General features: G+C 41.7%; 1 protein-coding gene across 1 annotated transcript in view; it reads left to right on the forward strand.

Annotated features, from left to right (window-relative positions):
- LIMS2 (LIM zinc finger domain containing 2) overlaps positions 1 to 23,774 on the forward strand; it is a 360,835-nt gene that overhangs the window by 277,261 nt on the left and 59,800 nt on the right. Inside the window, exon 8 of the mRNA XM_069213748.1 lies at positions 19,594 to 19,642. Coding sequence (XP_069069849.1) covers positions 19,594 to 19,642 — 49 coding nt within the window. The remainder of the gene's footprint in view (positions 1 to 19,593; positions 19,643 to 23,774) is intronic.

The following is a 23,774-nucleotide window of genomic DNA, read 5'->3' on the forward strand; positions in this document are numbered from 1 at the left end:
GTCTCTGAGAGTTGTCTGCCTGACTCCTTCTTCTAACAGAGCTTTGTCCATACAATCTTACAGGTTAGGTGTAAATGTGAGAGTCTTTAAATATCAACAAGAGTGTAACCACTTCCTTTGAAGTCTACCATGGAATCCATTTTCCCTTTTTTTTTTATAATAGAGACCCTCACCAACTATTTTCTACCCAAAGTATATTTATTCTCTGGTGTACTCATAGCTGATTGCATCATCATTGGGTCTCTTCTTTCTCCTATCCAAGGGGACCTTTTCCACTCCAGTACAGGAAACTATCAGGGACCCGTAAAAGGAATAAAATTAATTTAAAAGATGTGGTGAAAGTGAAAAAGTGACTAATAATACCTCTATGATTCAGTTAAGACGCACTTTTATTATAACAGGAATAGGTTATGGATAAAAAAAACTATAATGTGATGGGCACATACATGCGGTCAACATGTTTCAGCCCACTGTTGCCCAGATGGATCATCGGCTTTCTTCAGGACCATCATTATGCAGACCCCAGTGAACCCAGATACTAATATTACCTTCTAGGCTCTTCTGCGTTAGTGCAGTGACTTTGAGGGCCCTAACTTGGGGTACCCCCTACTCCTAAGATGAAAAGCAAAAAAATACAAAAATAATATTTTATTGTTGGTCTTAATCCTGTTGATCACCATGTCAATACTTGATATGTCTACTATTGCACCTATCCTTCAATCTCATTTGTGGCAAATTTGATTTTTAACCCTAAGTGTACTGTAATATACCATACATTAGAATCAGACATAATTCACTTAAAAGAATAATAAATCATGTCCGCCGCTCCTATAAAAAGAGAACCTAAGAGATCTGAAAAATACTGATCTCTGAATTCCCCTACCTTAATTAGGGGATCAAATCAACCATCAACTGGTATAATGAGACATCTGTTGATCAAATCTGTCACTAAAGAAACAAAAGATAAGAAACTTTCCTACTCTGCCATTTATGTTCTCCAAGGCTCCCTTGACATAACCAAAAATCTTTAGCCACAATTTATATTCAGAAAAGGGAGGGCAAAATCTCTCTACTCAGCAGAAAGGTAGAGTCTCCATTTAAATAATACTCGCTGTCAAATAAGGTGGGCTAGTTCTTTACCCTCATCGTTTCTAACTTTCCCTAAATTAATATGGATATTATTTGTTAATCAACCAATGTTTAAAAGGCATCTCAAATAAATTCATCTCTCCAGTTTGTTTCCTAAATGCCCATGATTATCTTCTATAAATTTGACATCCAAATCCCAGGGGTGGAGGACTTCTATTTCTTGTTGGAACCATATGTATTTAGAGGGTAGTCACAAAGGATGCCTTCATTGCTGCCTAGTTTTATTCAGCACTCGTGATATACTCCAAAAAGCACTAATCACGATAACATGAAATAATTACTTTTCACTTTATATAAGAGAAGATGCAAAGGGTCGACAAACAGGTCTCTATTATACCCTTTAACTTTTCAATACTCTTTGCCCTGTTACGAGTTCTTCTGCTTTTTATACTTTTGCGCTTCAGTATTAAAGACAGCGTTTTATGGCCGTTTTTTCATTTTTAAATGCCAGCCGCAATATCCATGTCTAACTCCTTTAGCACTGTAACAGTGTGGAGAGATGCAATCTTAACAAACCGAGGCAATAGTAAAACTAAATCTATTTAAAACATTGCACTTTCAAGGTGGAGGGAAACAAAATAATTCTCACCGCCAGATATTCTCGTCCTTAAAACAACTCCCCAAAGAGTGACGGTCCTAACCCAGGTACGCCCTAAATGGTAAGGTTAACCCGTGTCACCCGTTTACTTGTGTAAAGGCTGGTTGGTAATACGACGTTAGCAATTCTTCGCCCTGAAATTCTTCAGCTCGTAGAGTTTCTTTTATATTATAGTATCTGCCCATTAACTAAGTGCAGCTGTGAATTAATCAGTATGTTTAAGCTGCTGCACAGGAAACAGACGATATTCCTCCTTCTATAGCGCATGTATGTGTAAAACACTTTACTCACTCTGCTGTAACAAACAATAAAATAAATGATGAAACATGATAAGAGCCAAAACCAAATGCTGAGAAGTAACAAATGATTATTTCTGGAAAGCATTGGTATTTACATTTATTTATGTCCGTTATGGCATTTTAATCTACACGGTGAGCACCAACAACTGTGTTCACTTTAACAGTATCTACCAAGGAAAACAATGTAAAAAATATTCCAGAAATAAAGAGTAAATTGGGAAAGATTTTTTTATCACTATTTCTATATTGGGAACAGGAGTCTATTGAGAACTCAAAACACACTTGGGGAAAAATAGCCGCAGGTAGATTTTGATCAAATGAATATATTCTCTACAGTTTATAAGCGTCTGTCTAGATGGATGCAAAAAAGTAACAGTGATTCTTAATCTAAGCCTATAATATGGTATAAGGTCTGACTCGTATTTTTATATATGAAATATATATATTATATATGACAATCATTCCTTCTTCATATGGTGGGAGACAGTTAGTTTATGTAGGGATTATAATGGATTATCATCTAGACCTTCATAAAGTACATAAGGTCTGATTTACATCGAAAAACTTTTTTTTGTCATCCCCAGATCAAAAAAGTAGTTATCCCCAAAAGAATGAAAGTAACAAATGAGAGGGATGGTCCTACGCCCAAGCAACTGGAAGTCACAAGAGTTCTAAAAGTCCTAATAGCTTCCTACAGGTGCCCTATCACATTTTTTAAAGAAATGTTAGTAGGGGTATGTTCTAATGTTCTCATTAACTTCACTCTCCTTTAACAGCATATGTTAGGGTGTCTGTTGTGTTTATTGGACGATATTATCTGAACTAAGATGTCTCTTTGGACTCAAGATGTCTATCATGTGACTTCTGTCCAAGGAATCACATAGTCGAGGTCATGGTGATTTGTCTTTAAATGATAAATCTAGCATTCTTCCTTCTGTGGCAGATTTCTTTCTGCCTGCATATCAACATAGTCCAGAGTCTCCAGAACCACCCATTTTAGGTCATCCACTGAATGTGATGCTGTCAAAAAATGATTGCTTATGCAGGTAGTTGCTCGTTGGCACCTGATACTGCTCCTATGTTCCCCTATGCATATCTTGACCTTACTGCATGTCATGCTTACATAGAGTAAATTACAAAGGCATGTGATCATGTAGAGCACATGTGTTGTATTGCAATTAGTGTGCCCTCTCAGGACCCATTGGAAATCAGGTGTAAAGTCAATGGTCTTGGTCACTGAAGTCATTGGACATACTGTGCAAGAGCCACAGGGGAAATGGCCCCTCACAGGAGCGAGGCCCCACGCTGTAGTGACAGTTTCAGTATGCTGTGGATACTTTTTCGGATGTGTATGAATGAGAAAATCCCTCAGATTGTGTTCTCTCCTGTATGAAAATCTTGGTTGAGGCCAATTCAATGGACCAGAGATGAGAATGCCCCAGTGTTTATTCACTAATTTCTTGACCATGTTGGAGGCAATGCTATAGGTAGTTCCACAGGTCACTATGTCATCAGTCTTTTGCCTTTCCACATTTTGAAGGAGGGCCTCCCTATTCTGATTTCTCACGCTGTTACTGCATTTCGAGATGATTTAAGATAGATATTTCCTCAGTTTTAGTTGATTGGTCAGTTCATGGGCTTGGATTTTGTAGTCCTGGTTGTCACTTTAGTTTCTATATAACCTTAATAATTGACCAAAAGGTAAGTTCTCTCTTAAAGGGCGTGAGTGGAAATTGTTGAACAAAAAGAGGCTGTTCTTATCTTTAGTTTTTTGGTATGTTTTTGTGTGTATTTGCTTGTCTTTAATAAAGATGGTCAAATCCAGAAAAGGCAGGGAGACAGTGCTCATGCTACACATAAATTTCAAGAAGTTGTCACGTGAATTCATCCAGTGGAGAAACTTATGGGCTGTCTTTCGTTTGCCTTCCCAAATGATCAACACACCGTCTATACATTGTTTCCATAGGTTAACCCTGTGATAAAATGGGTTGGTCTGTGAAATGTGTGTTTCTTCAAAACTGTTGACATACAGTCCTGCTAAGCTGGGGGCAAAGGTACTGCCCATCGAAGTTCTGTGGACCTATAAATATTAAGTTCCTTCATATTAAGAAACAAAATCTGTTAATGCAAGTTTACAGCACTCTAAAATAAAGTGTCTTAGTGTCTTGTAATGCCATTCTTCTTTGAAGATGATCTGTTCCACTGTATCTAATGTTGCAGTTTGTGGTAGACTAGTATAAAGGCTTTCAATATCTAGGCCTACTAACAGATGTTTCTGTGGGTCAAAGGGAACACCCTGTAACAGTCTCAGTATGTCTCTCAGATCTTTCAAATAATTAGTTGTTCTTTGAACTATAGGTCTAAGATAATAGATAACAAACTGTGACAAAGGCTTTAAATTAGAGCGTATACCAGAGACGAAAGGGTGACCTGGTGTGGGTGCATTTTCGGTAGTGAGTAGAAATAGGGTGTCTTTGTGGTCCCTTGACACAAAACTCTGCTTCGTTTTTTAAATCCACCCATTTACTTCAGACATCGTCTTGTTAAAGAAATCTGATCATGACAGACAATGTAAATACCTCTTGAAGGATGAAAGGTATTATAAAGTAATTACACAAAACCCCACACAGAGATTACGTCATACTATCCAGGACATGGTGGAGGAGGCTGAAGTAAGTGGTGGATTTCATAAAAAGAAGCAGAGTTTCTTTGTCCAGGGACCACAAAGACACCTTATTTCTATTCACTATCGAAAATGCACAAAATGTTTTCACCCCCACCAGGCCGCCCTATTGTCTCTGGTATGCGCCTTATTTTAGAGCCTTTGTCACAGTTCGTTGACTACTACCTTAGACCTATATTTCAAAGAACATCTACTTATTTGAAAGATTCAAGAGATGTATTAAGACTTTTACCAGGTGTTCCCTTTGACCCACAGAAACATCTGTTAGTAGGCATAGATATTGAAAGCATTTATACTAGTTTATCACAAACTGCAGCATTGGATACAGTGGAATAGATCCTCTTCAAAGAAGAATGGCATTACAAGACACTTTATTTTAGAGTGCTGTAAACTTGCATTAACGGAAAAGTTTGTAGAATATGAAGGAACTCTATATTTACAGTTCACAAAACTTCTATGAGTAATACCTTCACCCTCAGTTTAGCAGGACTGTATGTCAGCAGTTTTGAAGAAACACACATTTGTTCACAGACCAACCCATTTTATCATAGGGTTAACCTATGGAAACAATATATAGACAATATTTTAATCATTTGGAAAGGCAAACGAAAGACAGTCCATGGGTTTCTCCAGTGGCTGAATATTTGTGACAGCGTCTTGAAATTTACATGTAGCATGAGCAATGTCTCCTGCCTTTTCTGGATTTGATCATCTTTAAAAAAAAGACATGCAAATACACACAAAAACATTTCATAAACTGACAGATAAGAACAGCCTTCTTTCATTCAACAGTTTCCATCCACGTTCTTTAAGAAAGAATTGACCTTTTGGCCAATTCTTACAGTCATGTAGAAACTGTAGTGACATCCAGGACTACAAAGTTCAAGCTCATGAATTGAACAGTAAACTAAAGTTGAGGAAATATCCATTGTACATCATCTCGAAATGTAGTAAAAGAGTGAGAAATCAGAATCGGGAGGCCCGCCTTCAGAATGTGGAAAAGCAAAAGACTGATGACATAATGACCTGTGTGACGACCTATAGAATTGCCTCCAACCGGTTAAGAAATTAGTGAATGAACAGTGGGGCATTCTCAACTCTGGTCCATTGAATTGGCTTAAACTAAGATTTTCATACATTTTAGAACACAATCTGAGGGATTTGCTCATACATACATGTCCAAAAAAGAATCCACAGCATAGTGAAACTGTCACTACAACGTGGGGCATCTCTCCTGTGAGGGGCCAATTCCCCTGTTGCTCTTGCACAGTATGTCACCTCATTTCAGTGACAAAGACCATTGACTTTACACCTAATTTCCAATGGGTCCTGAGAAGGCACACTAATTGCCACACAACACAAGTGATCTACATGATCACATGCCCTTGTAATTTACGATATGTAGGCATAACTTGCAGGAAGGTCAAGATGCTCATAGGGAAACATAGGAGCAGTATCAGGTGCCAACGAGCAACTACTCGCATGAGCACTTCTTTTTTGACAGCATCACATTCAGTGGATGGCCTAAAACGAGTGGTCCTGGAGACTTTGGACTATGTTGATATGCAGGCAGAAAGAAATGTACTACAGAAGGAACAATGCTGGATTTATCGTTTAAAGACAAATCTCCATGGCCTCAACAATGAGGCTCCTTGGACACAAGTCACATGAGAGGCATTTTGAGTCCAAAGAGACATCTTAGTTGAGATAATATCGGCAAACAAGCACAATAGACACCCTAACATATGCTGTTAAAGGAGATTGAAGTTAACAAGAACATTGGGCATATTAGAACATACCCCTACTAACATTTCTTAAGAAAATGAGGTAGGGTGCCTGTAGGAAGCTATTGGGACTTCTCGCAGAATTCTTGTGACTTCCCATTTTTGGAGACTAGGACCATCCCTCTCATTTGTTACTTTCATTCATTTAGGGATAACTACTTTTTTGATCTGGGGATGACTAAAAAAATGTTTTTCGATCTGAAACAGACTTTATGTACTCTATATACATCCAGATGATAAGCCATTATAATCCCTACATAAGTCATCTCGCCCCCCATATTTATGAAGAAGGAATGATTCTTATATAGAATATATATATATTTCATATATAAAAGGACGAGTCAGGCCTCTTACCCTATTATAGGCTTAGATTAAGAATCACTGTTACTTTTTGCATCCACCTAGCTAGAGGCTCATAAACTGTAGAGAATATATTATTTTTTTCAATATCTGCTAGTGGCTATTTATCCACAAGCGTGTTTTGTGTTTTCGCTATTCTACTGTTCCCATTGTAGAAATGGTGATACAAAATCTTCCACAAGTTACTCTTTATTTCCGGAATTATATTTTTTTACGTTTTTTTCCTTGGTAGATCCTGTTAATGTATATAGGGAACACAGTTGTTGACGCTCACTGCATAGATTAAAATACTGTAACTGAAGTAAATAAATGTAAATTAGACTAGAAATATTAGTTTATTACTTCTCAGCATTTGGTTTTGGCTCCTATGTTTCACAATTTATTTTATTTGTTTGTTACAGCAGAGCGAAGTAAGTGTTTTACACATACATGCACCGTAGAAGGAAGTATTTTTTCTGTTTCTAGTGCAGCAGCTTAAATGTACTGATTCATTCACTGCTGCACCTAGTTAATGGGCTGATGCTATAGTATAAATTAAACTCTATTAGCTAAAGCTTGTGACTTTCAGGGTGAAGAATTGCTAATGTCGGATTACCAACCAGTCTTTACACAAGTAAGTAGGTGACATTGGTTAACCTTAACAGTTAGGGTGTACCTGGATTAGCACCGTCACTCTTTGAGGTGTTTTAAAGAACGAGAATATCTGGCAGTGACAATTATTTTGTTTTCCTAAACCCGCCCCTCACCTTTGAGAGTGCAGCATTTTAAATAGGTTTAGTTTTACTATTTCCTCAGTTCGGTAAAATCGTATCTCTCCACAACATTACAGCGCTAAAGGAGATAAGAGTTAGACATGGATATTATGGCTGGCATTTAAAAATGGAAAAATGGGCATCACGCTCTGTCTTTAATACTGAAGTGCAAAGAATAAAAAGGCGAAGAACTCGTAGCAGGGCAAAGAGTATTAAAAGTAAAGGGCATAGTAGAGACCTTTTTGTTGACCCTTTACATCTTCTCCTATACAAAGTGAATAGTAATTATTTCATGTTATCGTGATTAGTGCTTTGGATAAAACGAGGCAGCAACGAAGACATCCTTAGTGACTACATTCTAAATAGATACAGTTCCAAAGAGAAATAGAAGTCCTCCACCACCAGGATTTGGATGTCACATTTATAGAAGATAACCATGGGCATTTAAGAAACAAATTGGAGAGAGGAATTTATTTGAGATGCTTTTTTAATATTGGTTGATTAATAAATAAGTAATATCCATATTAATTTAGGGAAAGTTAGAAAAGATGGGGTAAATAACTAACCCACCCTAATTGACAGTATTATTTAAATGGAGACTCTACCTTTCTTTGAAGTAGAGAGATATTCCCCTACCTTTTCTGAATATAAATTGTAGCTAAAAGATTTTGGGTTATATCAAGGGAGCCTTGGAGAACATAAATAGCCGAGTAGGAATGTTTCTTATCTTTTGTTTCTTTAGTGACAGAATTGATCAACAGATGTCTCATTTCACCAGTTGACGGTGAATTTGATCCCCAATTAAGCTAGGTGATTTTAGAGATCACTGCATGTCCTATGTAATTTTATTCATCATTTTTTTTTTATCTGTTAGGTTCTCTTTTTATAGGAGTGGCGGACATTACCATTCTTTTAAATTAATTTTGTCTGATTTCGTAAGTAAGATTCTGATATATGGTTTACTACAGTACACTTAGGGTTAAAAAGGACAATAAAAAAAAAATTGTCACCACTTAGACTGTAGGATAGGTGCAATAGTAGACACATCAAGTATTGAGATGATGATCAACAGAATTAAAAATACCAATAAAATATTATTTTTGTATATTTTGTTTTTTTGCTTTTCTTCTTAGGAATAGGGGGTTTCCCGAGTTAGAGTTCCCAAAGTCATTGTACTAACAAAGAAAAGCCTAGAAGGTAATATCTGTCTCTTGGTTCACTGGGGTCCACATAATGATGGTCCTGAAGAAAACCAATGACCGTCTGAGCAGTAATGGACTGAAACATGTCGACCGTATGTATGTGAAGAACAAAAAGGCCCTCATTATGATATTGTTGGTAAAAACCACCTACCGCTGTGGTGAAGGCCGCCAAAACACTGTCGCCGTGGCTACCAGCTGTCCGCCATAATATGACCACAGCCGGATTTCTGCCACAAGAATGGCGGAAATCCGGCTGTGGCCATGGCAGCGGATGGCGGTAAGGTGGCGCTGCTGGCAGCGCCACGCCAGTAGTCCGCTGCCAGCCTTATTATGACCCATAATGCGGCCTGGTGGTGTTCTGCTGGCGGACGGTGCTGCTGGCAGCAGCGTCCCATCTCCTGCCGGAGGACCCCTGACCACAAGTAAGTGGGTGCTCCGAAAGGGGAGGGGGTGGAGGGTGTTGTGTGTGGTGGTGTGTGTGAATGTTTGTGCGTGCATGTATGCGGGTGTGTGTTCTGTGTTGAATGTGCGTGCATGTATGTAGGTTTGAGTGCGTGTATGTTGTGTTCTGTGAATGCGTGTCTGAGTGTATATATGAAAGTGTGTGCAGCTGTGTGTATGAATGGATGTATGCGTGGGTGCATGTGGGAATGGGTGTGTGTATGCGTGTGTGTGTGAAGGGGGCGTGAATGTGGGGGGTTTGGAGGGGAAGGAGGAGTGGGGGCATCTGGAGAGGGAGGTGGGGAAGACCTCAATCAGTGACAGGGAAGGGTTTCCCTGTCACTGATAGTGCCTACCGCCATGGTTTTCATGGCGGTAAGGATGCCACAGAAACCATGGCAGTAGGGAGGGTCATGATCCCACAGGCGTTACAGTGACGACCGCTGGGCTGGAGATTGATATCTCCAGCCCGGCGGCTGTTACCGCTGTGGCGGCGGGGTGGTACATTGGCGGGTTGGCTTCAGCCAAACCTCCAATCTCATAATATGGTGCAAAGTACCGCCTGTTGACAGTACTTTCCACCATATATTAACGCCGGCTGCCAGAGTCATAATGAGGGCCATAATCTGTTCCTATCAAATTAGAGTTTTTTTGTCCATATCCTATCTCATTTATAATAAGTGTTTCTTAACTGGATCATAGAGGTATTTTTAGTCACTTTTTCACTTCCACCACAACTTTTTAATAGTTTTTTTCCTTTTACGGATCCCTGATAGATTCCAGTATTGGAGTGGAAACGGTCCCCTTGGAAAGGAGTAAGAGAGCAATGATGATGCAATCAGCTACGAGTACACCAGAGAAGAAATATACCCTGGGTAGACAATAGCTGGTGAGGGCTCTTTTATAAAGAAAAGGAAAAAGTGACTCCATACTGGATATCAAAGGAAGTGGTTACACTCTTGTTGATATTTAAATGTTGTCGATTTGGAAGCTGAGTGGTAACCTGATACTGCTTCTACCTCTCCTTTGTGATTATTGTGTGAATGGGAGAGTGGCAGGAGAGAGTGGCTTCAAAATAGGGAATACATACTACAAAGTTGGACGAGTAAAAGGAAAAGTAAGGAGAGACACAGGGAAGGGCTTATGCACAAAAACACTCCTACAAAAGGATAAATATGTTGAAATACTCAACATGTTACACTCAAATCTATTCTAGAATTGCTATGGTCCAAACAGGATCAGATCGTGTTCTCAGCCAATTCTGGGAGTAATTCACATTCCATTCATGACTACTCACAGTAAGGAAGTTTGATAGAATATAGTGCAGGCAGGCAGAGAATAAAACTACCAGAACCAACTCAAACAGTTGAAAAATAAATAAATGAAAATGGTGGCGTAGCTTTAATCACTGCACACATCTAAATCATCACATTGTGCAAATGTAAACTTAAAAAAATGTAATTCATGTTAAAAAGAAATTGCTGTATAACTATAAATGTTGCAGATACCAATACAGATGTACCTGTATGTGAATTGTTCAGGCATTGTTTATGAAAAGTGTTTAAAAAAGTGTAATCTCACATATAACACAACTTTACACATAGTCAAAGGCATATCATAACAACTGTAGCTGGAACCTTGCCCCCGATGTCTCGCAGCACAAGAGGGAAGAGGACAGAGCCAAGGGTGTGGGCTCTGTTTATGTGCTCCTAGAAGTAATATTTGTCACGTGTTTATTATTTTTCTCAGGTGATGCCTGCTCCCCTATTCTTTTCAATTTGTAGTTATAAATAGTGGAGGCAGATATCTTTAACGGTGCCAGTAGAATTGCATTACTATTAGTAATTTTAAACACATATTTCAAATTGTATATGTCTACTCCCACTCATGAAAGTGGGCATGCACTTCTGCTTCTAAGCATAAATCCCTCGCTTGAGTTAGTTGATTGCATTTAGCACAGAGAGTTATGCCAAGGCACTGACATAAATCTACATTTGGGGGAATTGGCATCTGATGATTTAGCTGTGTACTGGGCCCTTTGTATCTGGACATGTACCAAAGTTGATTGTTCATGTAACGAACAGAGATTATTTAGCTCCACTTGTACTTAGACAAATCAGGAATAAACTATTCTTCTGTAAGAGTTCACAGCAGTTTCCTGTTATGTGAGACAGCCAGGCACAGAATCCATCTTTTCACAAGGATTATTAAAGAATAAAAAACTAGGTAAAACATTTCCTCTGGAAGCTAAGGTTGCACTTGGTGGTAACTGAATGCATTTTAAGGTGTGTTAATGAACTCTCCTTTTCAACCCACGTCTCTAAGCATCTCTACAGTATATTACTGTAACCAATTAATAAGCTGATACTCCTCTTGGTCGGATCTCTTTTACCCAGTAGCATAGCAATGTTTCCAGCTCTTTCGCCTTTATCCTGCATACAGACCTTTGCAAGGCTGCAAGGAGGCATTTCATGCACTGATTCACAAAGCACTACTGCATGGATGTACAGGTGAGGTCAGATACCATTGCAAGATAGGCTATGTGAAGGAACTTTTTCAGGTACGGTTTGCCTCATTCCCACGCTCATCTTTCTTGTCACTCACTGTTTTCTGGTTGTAATTCAGCCATAGGAATCTATGAATGTCCAGTGCTAGAGGAAAAGTTACTTGCCTGAATGGTAACTTTAACAGATTCACAGATTACCCTCTATCCTCTCATTTAAGTAAGGCTCAGGTGTTCATTGTACAGTCTGCTAACTATGAAAACTTTATATGTGGAAGTTTCTTGGGGGAATAGAGCTCATAATCTCCCCTTATCATTGCCTCTCGTTTCGTTTGTACAGTCGGATAGATGGGCTACATAGCATGCTTTATAAATTGATTGTTAATTACAATTCCTGTTTATCATTTACTTCTAAGGATTCCAGTCCTTACAGGGAACAAGTAGAATAGCTAAATCTATGCAATACTGAAAAACCACAGTAGCACGTAAGTAACTTTTTTCATGTTTAGAGCATTTCAAATGAGGGTTGAAGTTTGGGAGTACATTTTCATAATGTATGTGGTGGGTGGAGCCAGGAACATACAAAAGAGTTGGTGTAATAAGGGATAGAGGGGCAATAGGGGCCATCGTCACTGGGGGAAAGGAGACAGTGACATCCGTGAACATTGTAAAAAAGATGGGAATATTGTGGAGTTTATGTAGGAAAGAGTTGCAGAGGACAGAGTTTGAGATGAGCTGAATGTTGGGGGAGGGGGTGATTCTTAGAGTCAAACTTGCCACTACCACAAAACCTTTCTACTCATAGTAGTTCCGGCCATGCAAATGGGAGAAATTATGCACCACAGAAGTCAACTCTGTGGCAGCAGTCTTAAATTGTGGAGGTGTTTTCTTTGTTATGCTAATTTGAAAGGATGTTTAGGGAGCCTGTCTGTCCCCTTTACCTCTGTGTCAGAGTTGGTGTCTGGAAGGCTGAGAATGAATGATATAATAGCATGTTGGTGTGTGGCCTGGAGTGGAAGCTGGACGATAGAGACAGAGGGAGGATCAGGCCCTGCCTGGACTTGTTTGTTGTTGTAACCTAAAAGCATAAAATGAAATAATGAACATAAAACACATCGGCCCTCATTATGATACTGGTGGTAAAAACTGCCTACCGCTGCAGCGTTTGGGGGCCGGCAAGAATAACGTCCCCCACAGCAGGCCGTTAATGAGACATTGACTGAGCACCTTCGAAGGGTGTATACATCTCTGGGAGTGGCCCCGAAACATCTGATGGTAACCCATTTGAACTTGATGCCAGTGATGCGTTTAGAGAGTACTGAACGGGAGGAACTGGAGGGTTCTGTGACTAAACAGGAAACACTACAGGACATCGACTCCCTCAAGATGGTGAAAGCCTCAGGAGGAGACGGACTGCCCACCAAGCTCCACAGATCATTCTGAGAGACTGTGGCTGACAAATCGTTACTCGTGTATCAGGAGGTCCTAGAACGAGGTATACTCCTGGCTTCCATTAGAGAGGCTTTGATTGTGTTGACACCTAAACCGGGGAAAGACCCGTTGGATGCAGCCTCCTACCACCCTCTGTCATTATTGAATATAGACCAAAAAATACTTAGGCAGACGCTAGTGAAAATCTTGTACCGCTATCTCCAGGAGCAGGTCTATCCAGAACAGTTGGGATTTATCCTGGGAGGGAACACCCTTTGCAACTTATGTACTTTATGCGCCCTGTCCGACTAATGGCCAATGCACTCTTTTTAGACATAGAAAGGGCATTTGATTCTTTCAGCTGGGACTATATGTTGCTTGTGCTCGACAGAATGGGGTCGGACCCAAATTTGTTGCTTGTGTAAAGTTGCTATACATCGAACCAATGGCACGGGTATGGACGGTACACCTGAGGTCAGAGGTGATTCAATTACATTGGGGTACTCGGCAGGGATGCCCCTTGCCCCCCCTTACTGTTCGCCCTGGCAGTGGAGCTGGTGTTGTGCAGATTGCAACAGGTGGTGCTGGGTTGGGGAATTCAGGTGGGACTGATGACCCACATGGTGTCATTATACACAGAAGACGCTATGGTCTGTTTGCCCCAACCAGATATGTCTGCTTTGATCCTTTTAAATGTGATGAGGGAATTCGGGGAGCCTGCTGGGTTATGCATAAATCACCTGAAGTCTGGATTGTTTCCAAGGGGGCAGCTGAAAGAAGTAGAGATCGCTCTACTTTCTGTTGCGGGACGACCATGCTAGACGGATAACATACGTTACCTTGGCAGATACATAACACATGGGGTACAGTACTGTCAAACCCTTAATCTGGGATGCATGATAACAAACCTCCGCCCATTCATTGACCTCTGGAACATTCTGAAACTCTTTATAATGGGGAAAAAAAGCCCTAATTAAAAGGGTGGTACTCCCTCGTTATTTTTATATATTGTAAGGCACCATGTCTGAGATTCCCCGGGCCGTCTTTCAGGAATTGGACCAGCTCTTGTTGAAAATGCTATGGGTGGGGAAGAGCCACACTCATAAGTTACAATGGGAAAAGGGAGGGATGGAGGTAACAGACCTCAGAACTATATGGCATCACACCTACAGCACTGTGTTCATTGATTTGATGACAAGGCAAATTGGGACAAGGCAAATTGGGAGATGTCCCCATAGACGGACACATATAGAGGTGCTAATTTGGGATCTTAACAGAACACCTTGGACCTTGCTGGGTGCAGTCACACTGGTGTGCAGACTCTGGGAACGAGCGAGGCAGGGGGGTGCTTCGTAGAGCGCCTTGCGCGCCAAAACTGGAGACGTGATGATGGACTGACAGATGACATACTTGCGAAGGGGGGCCATGATTCCTGACCTGACTGATATCGTCGATGTGTCCCCCAGAGTGGCAGATATGCTGGGGGAAAGACTCCGGACCTAGTAGCTCCAGACACGGTAAGAGAGCTGAGTACTATAAAGGTTAAGTTATCCTGTATTCTCGAGGGGGTGGTCGAAGTGTGCTAAGTGTCGAGGAGATTACTCTCTACCGCCCTGAGGCTTCTGGGCAGGGTAGATGCGATGGTGACAGTGAGAACCGAGCAGAGCACAGATGGGGGAACAAAAGTAAAATCTGATGGTTTAATGGATGTTATGTTGTTAAAAAAAATTCATTGGACTCCAAGGCAAGTGACATTATAAAGCAGAAACAGATGTGCTAGTTGTACACCCCATGTTGTTTGCATTGATGGGAAGGGGTTAGACATCAGGCTATCCTGTGCTGCGCTTAGCTTTTGAACATTATGTAGAACTGTATATTACTGAAATGCCAATAAAAATATTTTAAAAAGTCAAAATGAAAATATGATCCGTCCAGAGTATTAATAATTGTGGAAACTGGAAGGTAAAGAAGATTGTAACAGTAGCGAGATACCTTCCAAAAGACACTGTTTGCGGTAGGAAAACTGTTGATTTTTTGAACCAATAAATTGTTCAGTACAGTCAAAAGTAATAATTTAGAATATAGGCCATGATAAACCTGAGCTGAGTTAATGTAACTTCCCTAGTAATGGTAGACTGTCCCATTACTTGGGTGGATACAAACTCAGCAATCCACACTCTTGCATGAAGACTGTACCCTTTAGCGTCAACATTGTGGTAATGAGGAAGATGGCCGTGACCAAAGAAGACTTGCTGCTAGGCACGAGCAATCCAGTGAGAAGGGTGGGCATGGTCAGTGAGGGACAAGGAGCCAGAAAAAGGAAGTTATAAATCGAGATAATTTGTCCCAGTGCGTAAACCAAAGCCCAGGAACAATGTTGTAAGGGTTGTGTTGTGGAGGCAGTAGGAAAAGGCAGGATATCTTCTTTACAGTAACCATGGCTCTGAAGTGACCCATTGGGTTTCAGTCAGTAAGACATTTAATGGCAGCATAAGGAGCAGCATTGGTTAGTGCCCAGTATGATTTCTCAGTTAACTTGACTGTGGCACCTCTGGACGGTCCTATGCACATTCTGCATATTTTATGGTGCCGAAAGTGAAGTTTGAAGTGACCAAAGGAGATGACAAGGTTCCTGCTAAACCAGTGGTCAAAGCAGTGGACAGGCATATTGTAACAATACATGGGCCAGGTAAATGAAAACTTTCCTTTCTGGTGCAAATCATTCAGCACTGGAAGATGAGAATGTGGTGTTTGGGGGTGTAGCAGCACAACTTGCTAGCAAGAGCCTTACCAATGTTTTGGATTGCAGACCTGGTTGTCAGAGTTTAAGTGCTAGCTGTGTAGACTCTGGCATCTTGACGGAGTGTAATAAGCTTGTGTCTGGGACAGGACTGGAGAAGTTGAAGACAGACTACGCAAGATTCTCCTGGTTAATTTAGATAGAGAAGTAAGACTATCTCCAAGGAATTTGTGGTTAGAAGGTAAACAACGTTTTTGAAGGTTATAACATGTCCTGAAGGCATGGGAAGTCGAACCATCGCCTACCTGGCATTCGTCCAATTCCAGTTTCAAAATATGACATTCAGTGAATTGATCAACAGGGTTATTTGTCGTTCATTGATTTGGTGTTATTCTATGTACCTCTGTTAAGAAATGTGTTGTGTTTCCTACTAACTGTGAGTCTTATTTGGTTGGGGAACATTTTGATTGCTGATAATTGCTTATTGACCTGTGCTATGTACATCTTATTGGTAATGCATTTGTCTGGTTAGTGTGTTTCAGTGAAAGTTGACTTGTGTTATTTGGGAATTGTAGTTAATATTCATGGTCTTGGTGTGCCGTATGTTTAGAGCCGCAAGACAGTTGGGAAAGTTTAAATATTTCACCTCAGGTTAGTTTAGGAGTATTGTGTAAGTATTTAATTTCAAGGGTATATTGAATCTAGTTAGAAGTTTGCATGTTGTGTATATGCATGCTGATTGTGCATGTCAAAGTGTCACGTATATGGGAAAGAATAGTATCCCGTCACAAGAGATACAAGTCTAGTACACGTGTGTGTGTGTCTGTGTGTTGGTGCGAACTGGGGAAAGAGCAGTCATCTGTCGCTAAAGGTTGTAGGGGGTAGTACCCCATGTTATATGAAGTTCTGGAAGTGTGTTGTAAGCAGCTACATGGGCGACTACCTTGTGATGTGCTACATTGGGGAAGAGTAGCATCTGCCGTAAGAAGGTGCAAAGGCGAGTACTCTGCATTGTGCTAAATTGGAAAAGAATAGTGCCCTGTTATGAGAAGTTGCATGTGGAGAGTACTCCATGGCTGTGATGTAAGAAAAAATAAATATTGTGGTGCAAGAGTTTGCAAGGGTATGTACCACATGGAGTGAAAATGTGGGGATTTGTAGTACCCTGTTTTATTGTGTGTGATCCCCACAAGTTTCGCTGAGTGTGTCTGGTGTCTTTCTGTACAAATGGAAAGAGTTGTCCGAAGTGTAATATAAGTGGCAGAATATGTTTTTAGTTTTCTGTGGTGTGTTTTATTCAGTTGCATATATTGAAGTCAGTCAGTGATGTGTTTGAATGATAGTTTTTAATGTAGCTCTAGTGTGTTGTCATTGAGTATGCCTTTGCATGCTGACATGGTTTGGTGTCAGTGGTTGCTGGACTTCTCTAGTGTTTGATTGTTGTTTCAGTACTTTTCAGTATATATATACTGGAGGCTGTCATCTTTGTATCAAGAAAATATCCCAATTTTTCCTGATGAGCCTCCATAGGGCACAAAACTGGTTGCAGATTAAGTGCTTTCTTCAGTCTAGCTCTTGGTAATGTTGATCTAGCTAACTAGTGTGACTCTGTTGTATGTGTTGGAGTGCTGGGCTGCACCTTGTTCGAGAGCATCTGGTATGGTTTGTTGTTTTTGTGGGATTTGTATGTTGCTTGTGGAAAATGGAGTTTATTGTGTAGTTTAGTAAGGGAGGTGAATATCTGTGGATATTGTGTATGAGTGTCGTTGTGTTGACATGAATTGTGTATGAGTCTGGCCACTGCAGTGTTGAGTTAAAGTGATGTATGGTTAAGGTTTTTGTTTTTATTTTGTCTGTGCTTTGAAAGTGTAGTCTTGGGGATGATGAAGAAAACCTTTTTCAAATTAAAGTGGTTAGTTCTGTGCCCTGGCTTTCAAATGATTGAGCATTCCTAAGAGCATGTCCTGCATAGATAAATGTTTGTTGGTGTCATTGTGAATGTACAGACATGTGGTGGTAGGGCCTCATATCCGAGAAGGTCGCAAGACTTGCACATCTTGGACTGTTGTGCAGAGGTAGTCATAACCTAGTTGTCTCGTTTCTCTGTTTAGCCTGCAACATGGGAAGCCTTACGCCTTGACCTGTTGCAGAGTTTGTCTTTTTGTGTCTGCATAGTATTGGAGAGTTTACAGGTTGTTGTTCGGTAAGTGAATAAGCTAGACATGTTGGAGTTTGAATGATGATGAATAATTGTCTCTGCACTTCATATGTAAGGGAACAAAGAAAGGGGGGGGGGTGTAGTATTGTGTGAGTCCCTCCCTATTCCCTATATGTGTATGCTAGTATCTATAATGCCTGGAGTGAATTATGTAATAGAATGGTGGCATGTGGTCTGGAGTGGAAATAAGGAAATAGAGACAATTGTAGGGAGGATGGATCCCTGACAGTGTCTGCCTGCTGTTGCTGTAAGGGCCTAACATGAAATAAAGAACTTAGGGCCAGATGTAGCAAAGGGTTTGCGCCTCGCAAACGGCGAAAATCGCCGTTTGCGAGGCGCAAAAGCCTCTTTGCTATTCAGAAATGCATATTGCGAGTCGGGACCGACTCGCAATATGCATTTCAGAATCACAAATAGGAAGGGGTGTTCCCTTCCTATTTGCGAGTCTGAGTGGTATGCAATACCATTTGCGACCGAGTACGCGGTCGCAAATGGTATCGCAGTTACCATCCACTTCATGTGGATGGTAACCCACTCGCAAATTGGAAGGGGTCCCCATGGGACCCCTTCCACTTTGTGAATGGACCCAAAAATATTTTTTCAGGGCAGGGAGTGGTCCAAGGGAACACTTCCTGCCCTGAAAAAATACCGAAACTAAAGGTTTTGGTGTTTTTTTTTAAGTGCAGCTCGTTTTCCTTTAAGGAAAACGGGCTGCACTTTAAAAAAAAAAAACTGCTTTATTGAAAGCAGTCACGAACATGGAGGTCTGCTGACGACAGCAGGCCTCCATGTTTGCGAGTGTCTATACTCGCTATGGGGCCGCAATTTGCGACCCACCTCATGAATATTCATGAGGTGGGTCATTGCGACCCCATAGCGAGTCGCAGTCGGTGTCTGAGACACCGTACTGCATACCAATTTGCGACTTGCAAATTGCGAGTCGCAGGGACTCGCAATTTGCAAGTCGCAAATTGGCGTTTTGCTACATCTGGCCCCTACTTCCTACCTGAGTAGCTCCAGACTCATGTATGAAAACCCTGTCCTCTTACTTCAATAGCAGCTTGGCAAACCCTGAATGATCCCCTAAATTTCTTACCTGTAACATAAGATTGCCTACTTGATTAATCCAAATGCATAAGGGGTAGTCCTAGATTGCGAAAAACGGCTGATGTCAAAGCAAATAAGGAATGACTTCACAGTTCCTGCTGGTACAAATAAAGTCTGTCCATCACTTCCAGGTATTTTTGAAACATTTAAAGATAATCTGACTTGAATTACGAGTGCCTGAAGGGGACTATGAAAGACAAGTGACTCTGTAACATATAACACAGTAAAAGAACAACAGAGTCAAATAATATTCAGCTGTGCCTTGCTGAAAAATACAATATCTTTATTTAAAACATACTTAAGAAACTTAATTTCTTTCCTTGCAGCTCTTTGGCGATGTCTGCTACAACTGCAATCATGTGATTGAGGGAGACGGTAAGCTTTTTTTTGCTGTGTCACCTTTTCTTAAGGCATTGGTCCATGCCCTTTTCTCAAGACATTAGCCAATGCTTTGCATGACCATGTTTTCCAAGTTTCTTGTGTAGCCCCTCATGATATAGCGTTAAAATTGCAATTGTGATATTTGTTCTTTGTATTTAACTGTGTGTACTTTTAATTTAGTTGCTAATTAGGGGTGCAGCTTCAAATGTTCTCCTACCAAGAAACATGCCACCAAGCAACTTTCTCTTATTAACTTTAATGAGAGTTAAGTTCTCTATAAAAGCAAATTCTGTTAAATTATCTTAATGAATTCTGTCAATCTAAATCCATATTGCTTATCTTTTACTAACTCGTATCTTTCATTTACCCTTTCTCCGCACCTTTCATGGCTCCTATTAAAGAGCCCCATCTTCAGGAGTTGAGAAAGTTATTTTCAACAAAACATTCTAATGAATGTAGATTACAAATAGTCTAATGAATGTAGAATGTAGTTGGTACAAACTACATACACCCCAAGAGGCCACACCTGGAGGCACTTACCTGTAGAGACCTATATTTTACCCTATGCGCACAAAGCCTGCTTAGTACAGCGTAAGGGACTGTACCACTTCAGCATGCCTGCCCCGACTCCCTTGCCACCTACGGGGCTCACCCGCTGCTGGGACCTGTGCGAAGGCACAGTGGCGACTGGGGGGTGCTGGCAGCCCTGCAGCTAGCAGAGCAGGACAGAAGCCTCCCCTTCCCCCCTCATACCTTCAGTTGAACTGTGCGGCGCTCGATCCGCTACAGGGGGGACACACAAAGCCCTCCCCACCTATGCGGCTGCCAGTCCTGAGCAGAGGAGCGGACCTGGACTCCTGGGCCCCACGAGACATGCCCACATGACTCACATCTTGAGGAGAGGCCTTCCTTCTGAGGCCCTCTTCACCAAGGCCCTCACCAAGTACCCTCCTGCCTCTGGGCCATTTTGTGTTTGAATTCTGTACAAAATAAAGAACAAGGCAGTAAGTGTGCAGCTTCTGCTTCTTTATATGACTGTATGCTCGGCTCCTGTCCTGTGAGCCCAGACTCCACATTAGCACCTACTGTGACATTGCTTAAATATTGCCATCATTGGTTAAATATTGCCATCATTGCCACTTAAGTACCTTAAATCCTGCATCACATTCTCCCCCCAGGACCCGCATCTCTATGACATCCTTGCTGGGTCAAGGCCTTCTGCCTTTTTCTCTATCTGCTTAAGTGCTGAAATTCTGCTGGTTGCCTCAGCCTGTCATAACTCATCAGTGCAAACCATACTGGCCTCCCAGCGCATACGACCCATCTGCTGCTAAACTGGCACCTACTTCACCTAGCTGTCACTGGACCTGCTTCAAGCCATGGCTTATGCCTCTGCCTAAACAGGAGAGTCTGCTCGTGCTGCCACGCTCATGATGGGCATCGGCAAGTGGCCCCCCTACAAAGACCTACCAACTCCGCCGTGACGCAGCGGTGTGACGGGACACCTTCGCACCAGAATACATGGCACATGCCCAGGTACTGTCCACAGAGGAGAGGTCCACGACTCACCAGACCACCCAGAATCTGCTACTTCTATTGGGGAGAAATTAGATTCAGTACAAGCGGCAGTGGAAAAACATTAGCAAATACGCGTACGTCCTTGGAGAGAAAAATAGATCATGTTACAGCTGATCTCACACTGCTGCATGCTGACCATCGAAAACTAACAGACAGAGACAAGAATGCCGAACATCTTCTTTCTGAACTGCAGCTGAAAACACAGGAGCTGCATTTATCACCTCGCTAACTGAAGGACCGCATTCATGTCCTGGAGCACCGTGCCGAAAATAGAGGAGAAACAAAGTGTGGATGGTTGGCCTCCTGGAGGGGACTGAGGGCACAGTTGCAATTACAATTGTTGAAAAATAGATACATGAACTTCTTCCACGCAGGTCTTCTCGGTGGAACGTGCCCATGGTGTTCAGGTGCAGAAGCCACCTCCGGAGGCAAACCCTTGCCCATTCCTTTTCAGCTTACTGCACTACTGTGACAGGGACTCCATTTTACACGAACTTAAAGGCATTATGGTGAATTCCCAAGTTATATTTTTTCCAGACTACTTTGTGTGGGTGCAAAAAACATGAAATTCCTTTATGGTGGTCAAGCGACATCTCCGCACCTTAGACATCTGCTATTCGCTCCTCTTCCTACCACAGTTGAGACTGGTAACTTATGGGAAAACACATTTTTCGACTCTCAAGAACCCGCTTAGGAATGGCTGGAGTCCAATAGACACGCATCTCTGACCCACCGTGGGCTTCGGCTGCAGTCACCTAGTGACTCGACCACAGCCCGCCGCAGAGGGTGTCGCTCCCACCCTAATCGATCATTACATCTGCAGTCCTCACCAAACCTAGATCAAGTCATACAGGAGCGATGGCGGGCCTTACAAATAGCTGCCATGATGTAGGAGGCCACCCATATCTCCGACCACGAGATGGGATTCACCAAGTCATTGAGGAATGATAATTCATCTACTATCTGGCCATCTGGTGTGGTATTATCCCCCCCACTTGAAGTAATGTCACAGACAGCAGAAGTTATCATATGAACGTGGCCAACTAGTCCTGGCATATTCTTCATGCTAAAATATGGGCTTGCCCCCGGACAGACTCGACCACTATCACTTTACTAACCCGCTTTCATCATTTACAGAGGGGGGGCTCTGCATTGCAGCTCTATCCTAAAACATGACTGCATGGTCAGTATACACCTGCTGAGAATTGCCTACCCAACGCAGCCCTTCTTAAATAAGCCTACGCCTGATCCACCTTTTGCTCAGGGAATAGCCTTCTCTGTCTGCCTCGCTTTCTTCCTCCCTCGCTTTTCCTTTTGATAAGCTATACAGTTTTGCCAAATATGTTGCTTGGCTGAACCTAGGCGAACATTGGGGCATACATTTAGGGGATGGCAACCACATCCTTTCACTCTATGCTGATGACATATCAATTTACTTTCGCAATACGCATGCCATCCCTGCCACCTTAGCACCAAACCTAGAATACTATAACTCGCACCCCCGCAATGCACATTTTTTTCTTCAATAATTTGACTGCTAATGTTTTATTTATATTTTTAATGACGTTATAGAAGTTGTCATGCATGCTGTAATATCTGGGATGATAAGCAGTGCATGCGAGGGTGCGCGTAATAGTTATCCTAGGGTGCGAGTTATAGTTACTTAAAATAACTATAACCATAACTTCTCAATTTCTTTGGTTTGGTTTTGTACATGTAAATGTGGAACCTAACTATAACGACCCTGTAACCTTTGTTTTTTTCACTGAATTTGTTTATTTTTTTTAACGTAAAGCCATTTTAATTACTATACAGTAATCCAAACACCGCCGCATATGGCCTTCAGCCGTGCACAGCAGAAGTTGGCCCCATGGCCTGCGAATAACCCCCATAACCACCCGATTCTGCCCCACACACTGCCGAAGGATCTGACTCTCTGCGTGTGAGAATAGTTATGAGAGGGTATCTCTGGGTGTGAGAGTGTCTGCCAGGTTGTGAGAGAGGGAGTGTGAGGGTATGAGTGGGTTTGTGAGTGGGTGCATCAGTGTCTGAGTGGGTCTGTGAGTGGATGCGTGAGGGTCAGAGTGAGTCTGAGTTAGTGCATGAGTGTCTGCATGGGTCTGTGAATTGGTACATGAGGGTCTGTGAGTGGGTGTGCGAGCATCTGAGTGGCTGCATTAGTGGCTGCCTGGGTCTATGAGTGGGTGAGTGAAGGTCTGAGTGGGTCTGTGACGGTCTGAGTGGCTGTGTGAGTGGGTCTGAAAGTGGGCGTATGACTCTCTGAGTGGGTCTGTGAGTAGGTGCATGAGTGTCCGACTGCTTCTATGAGTGAATAGTTTAGTGTATAAATGAGTCTGTGATTTTTTTTTTTTTTTTATGTTTTTTCGCCAATATTTGCAAATTCGTTACACAGGGGCCCACGCTGAGCATCACAAGGTATTTTGTGAACATTGTGCGTTGTGAAAAAAAATTATAAGGTAATAATTTGACCCTCAAGGACGCCTATATCTCACCCTTGGAGTCAGGGTACCTCCACCCGGACCCATTA

This window comes from Pleurodeles waltl, chromosome 11 (genome assembly GCF_031143425.1).
Source record: "Pleurodeles waltl isolate 20211129_DDA chromosome 11, aPleWal1.hap1.20221129, whole genome shotgun sequence".
Classification (NCBI taxonomy): domain Eukaryota; kingdom Metazoa; phylum Chordata; class Amphibia; order Caudata; family Salamandridae; genus Pleurodeles; species Pleurodeles waltl.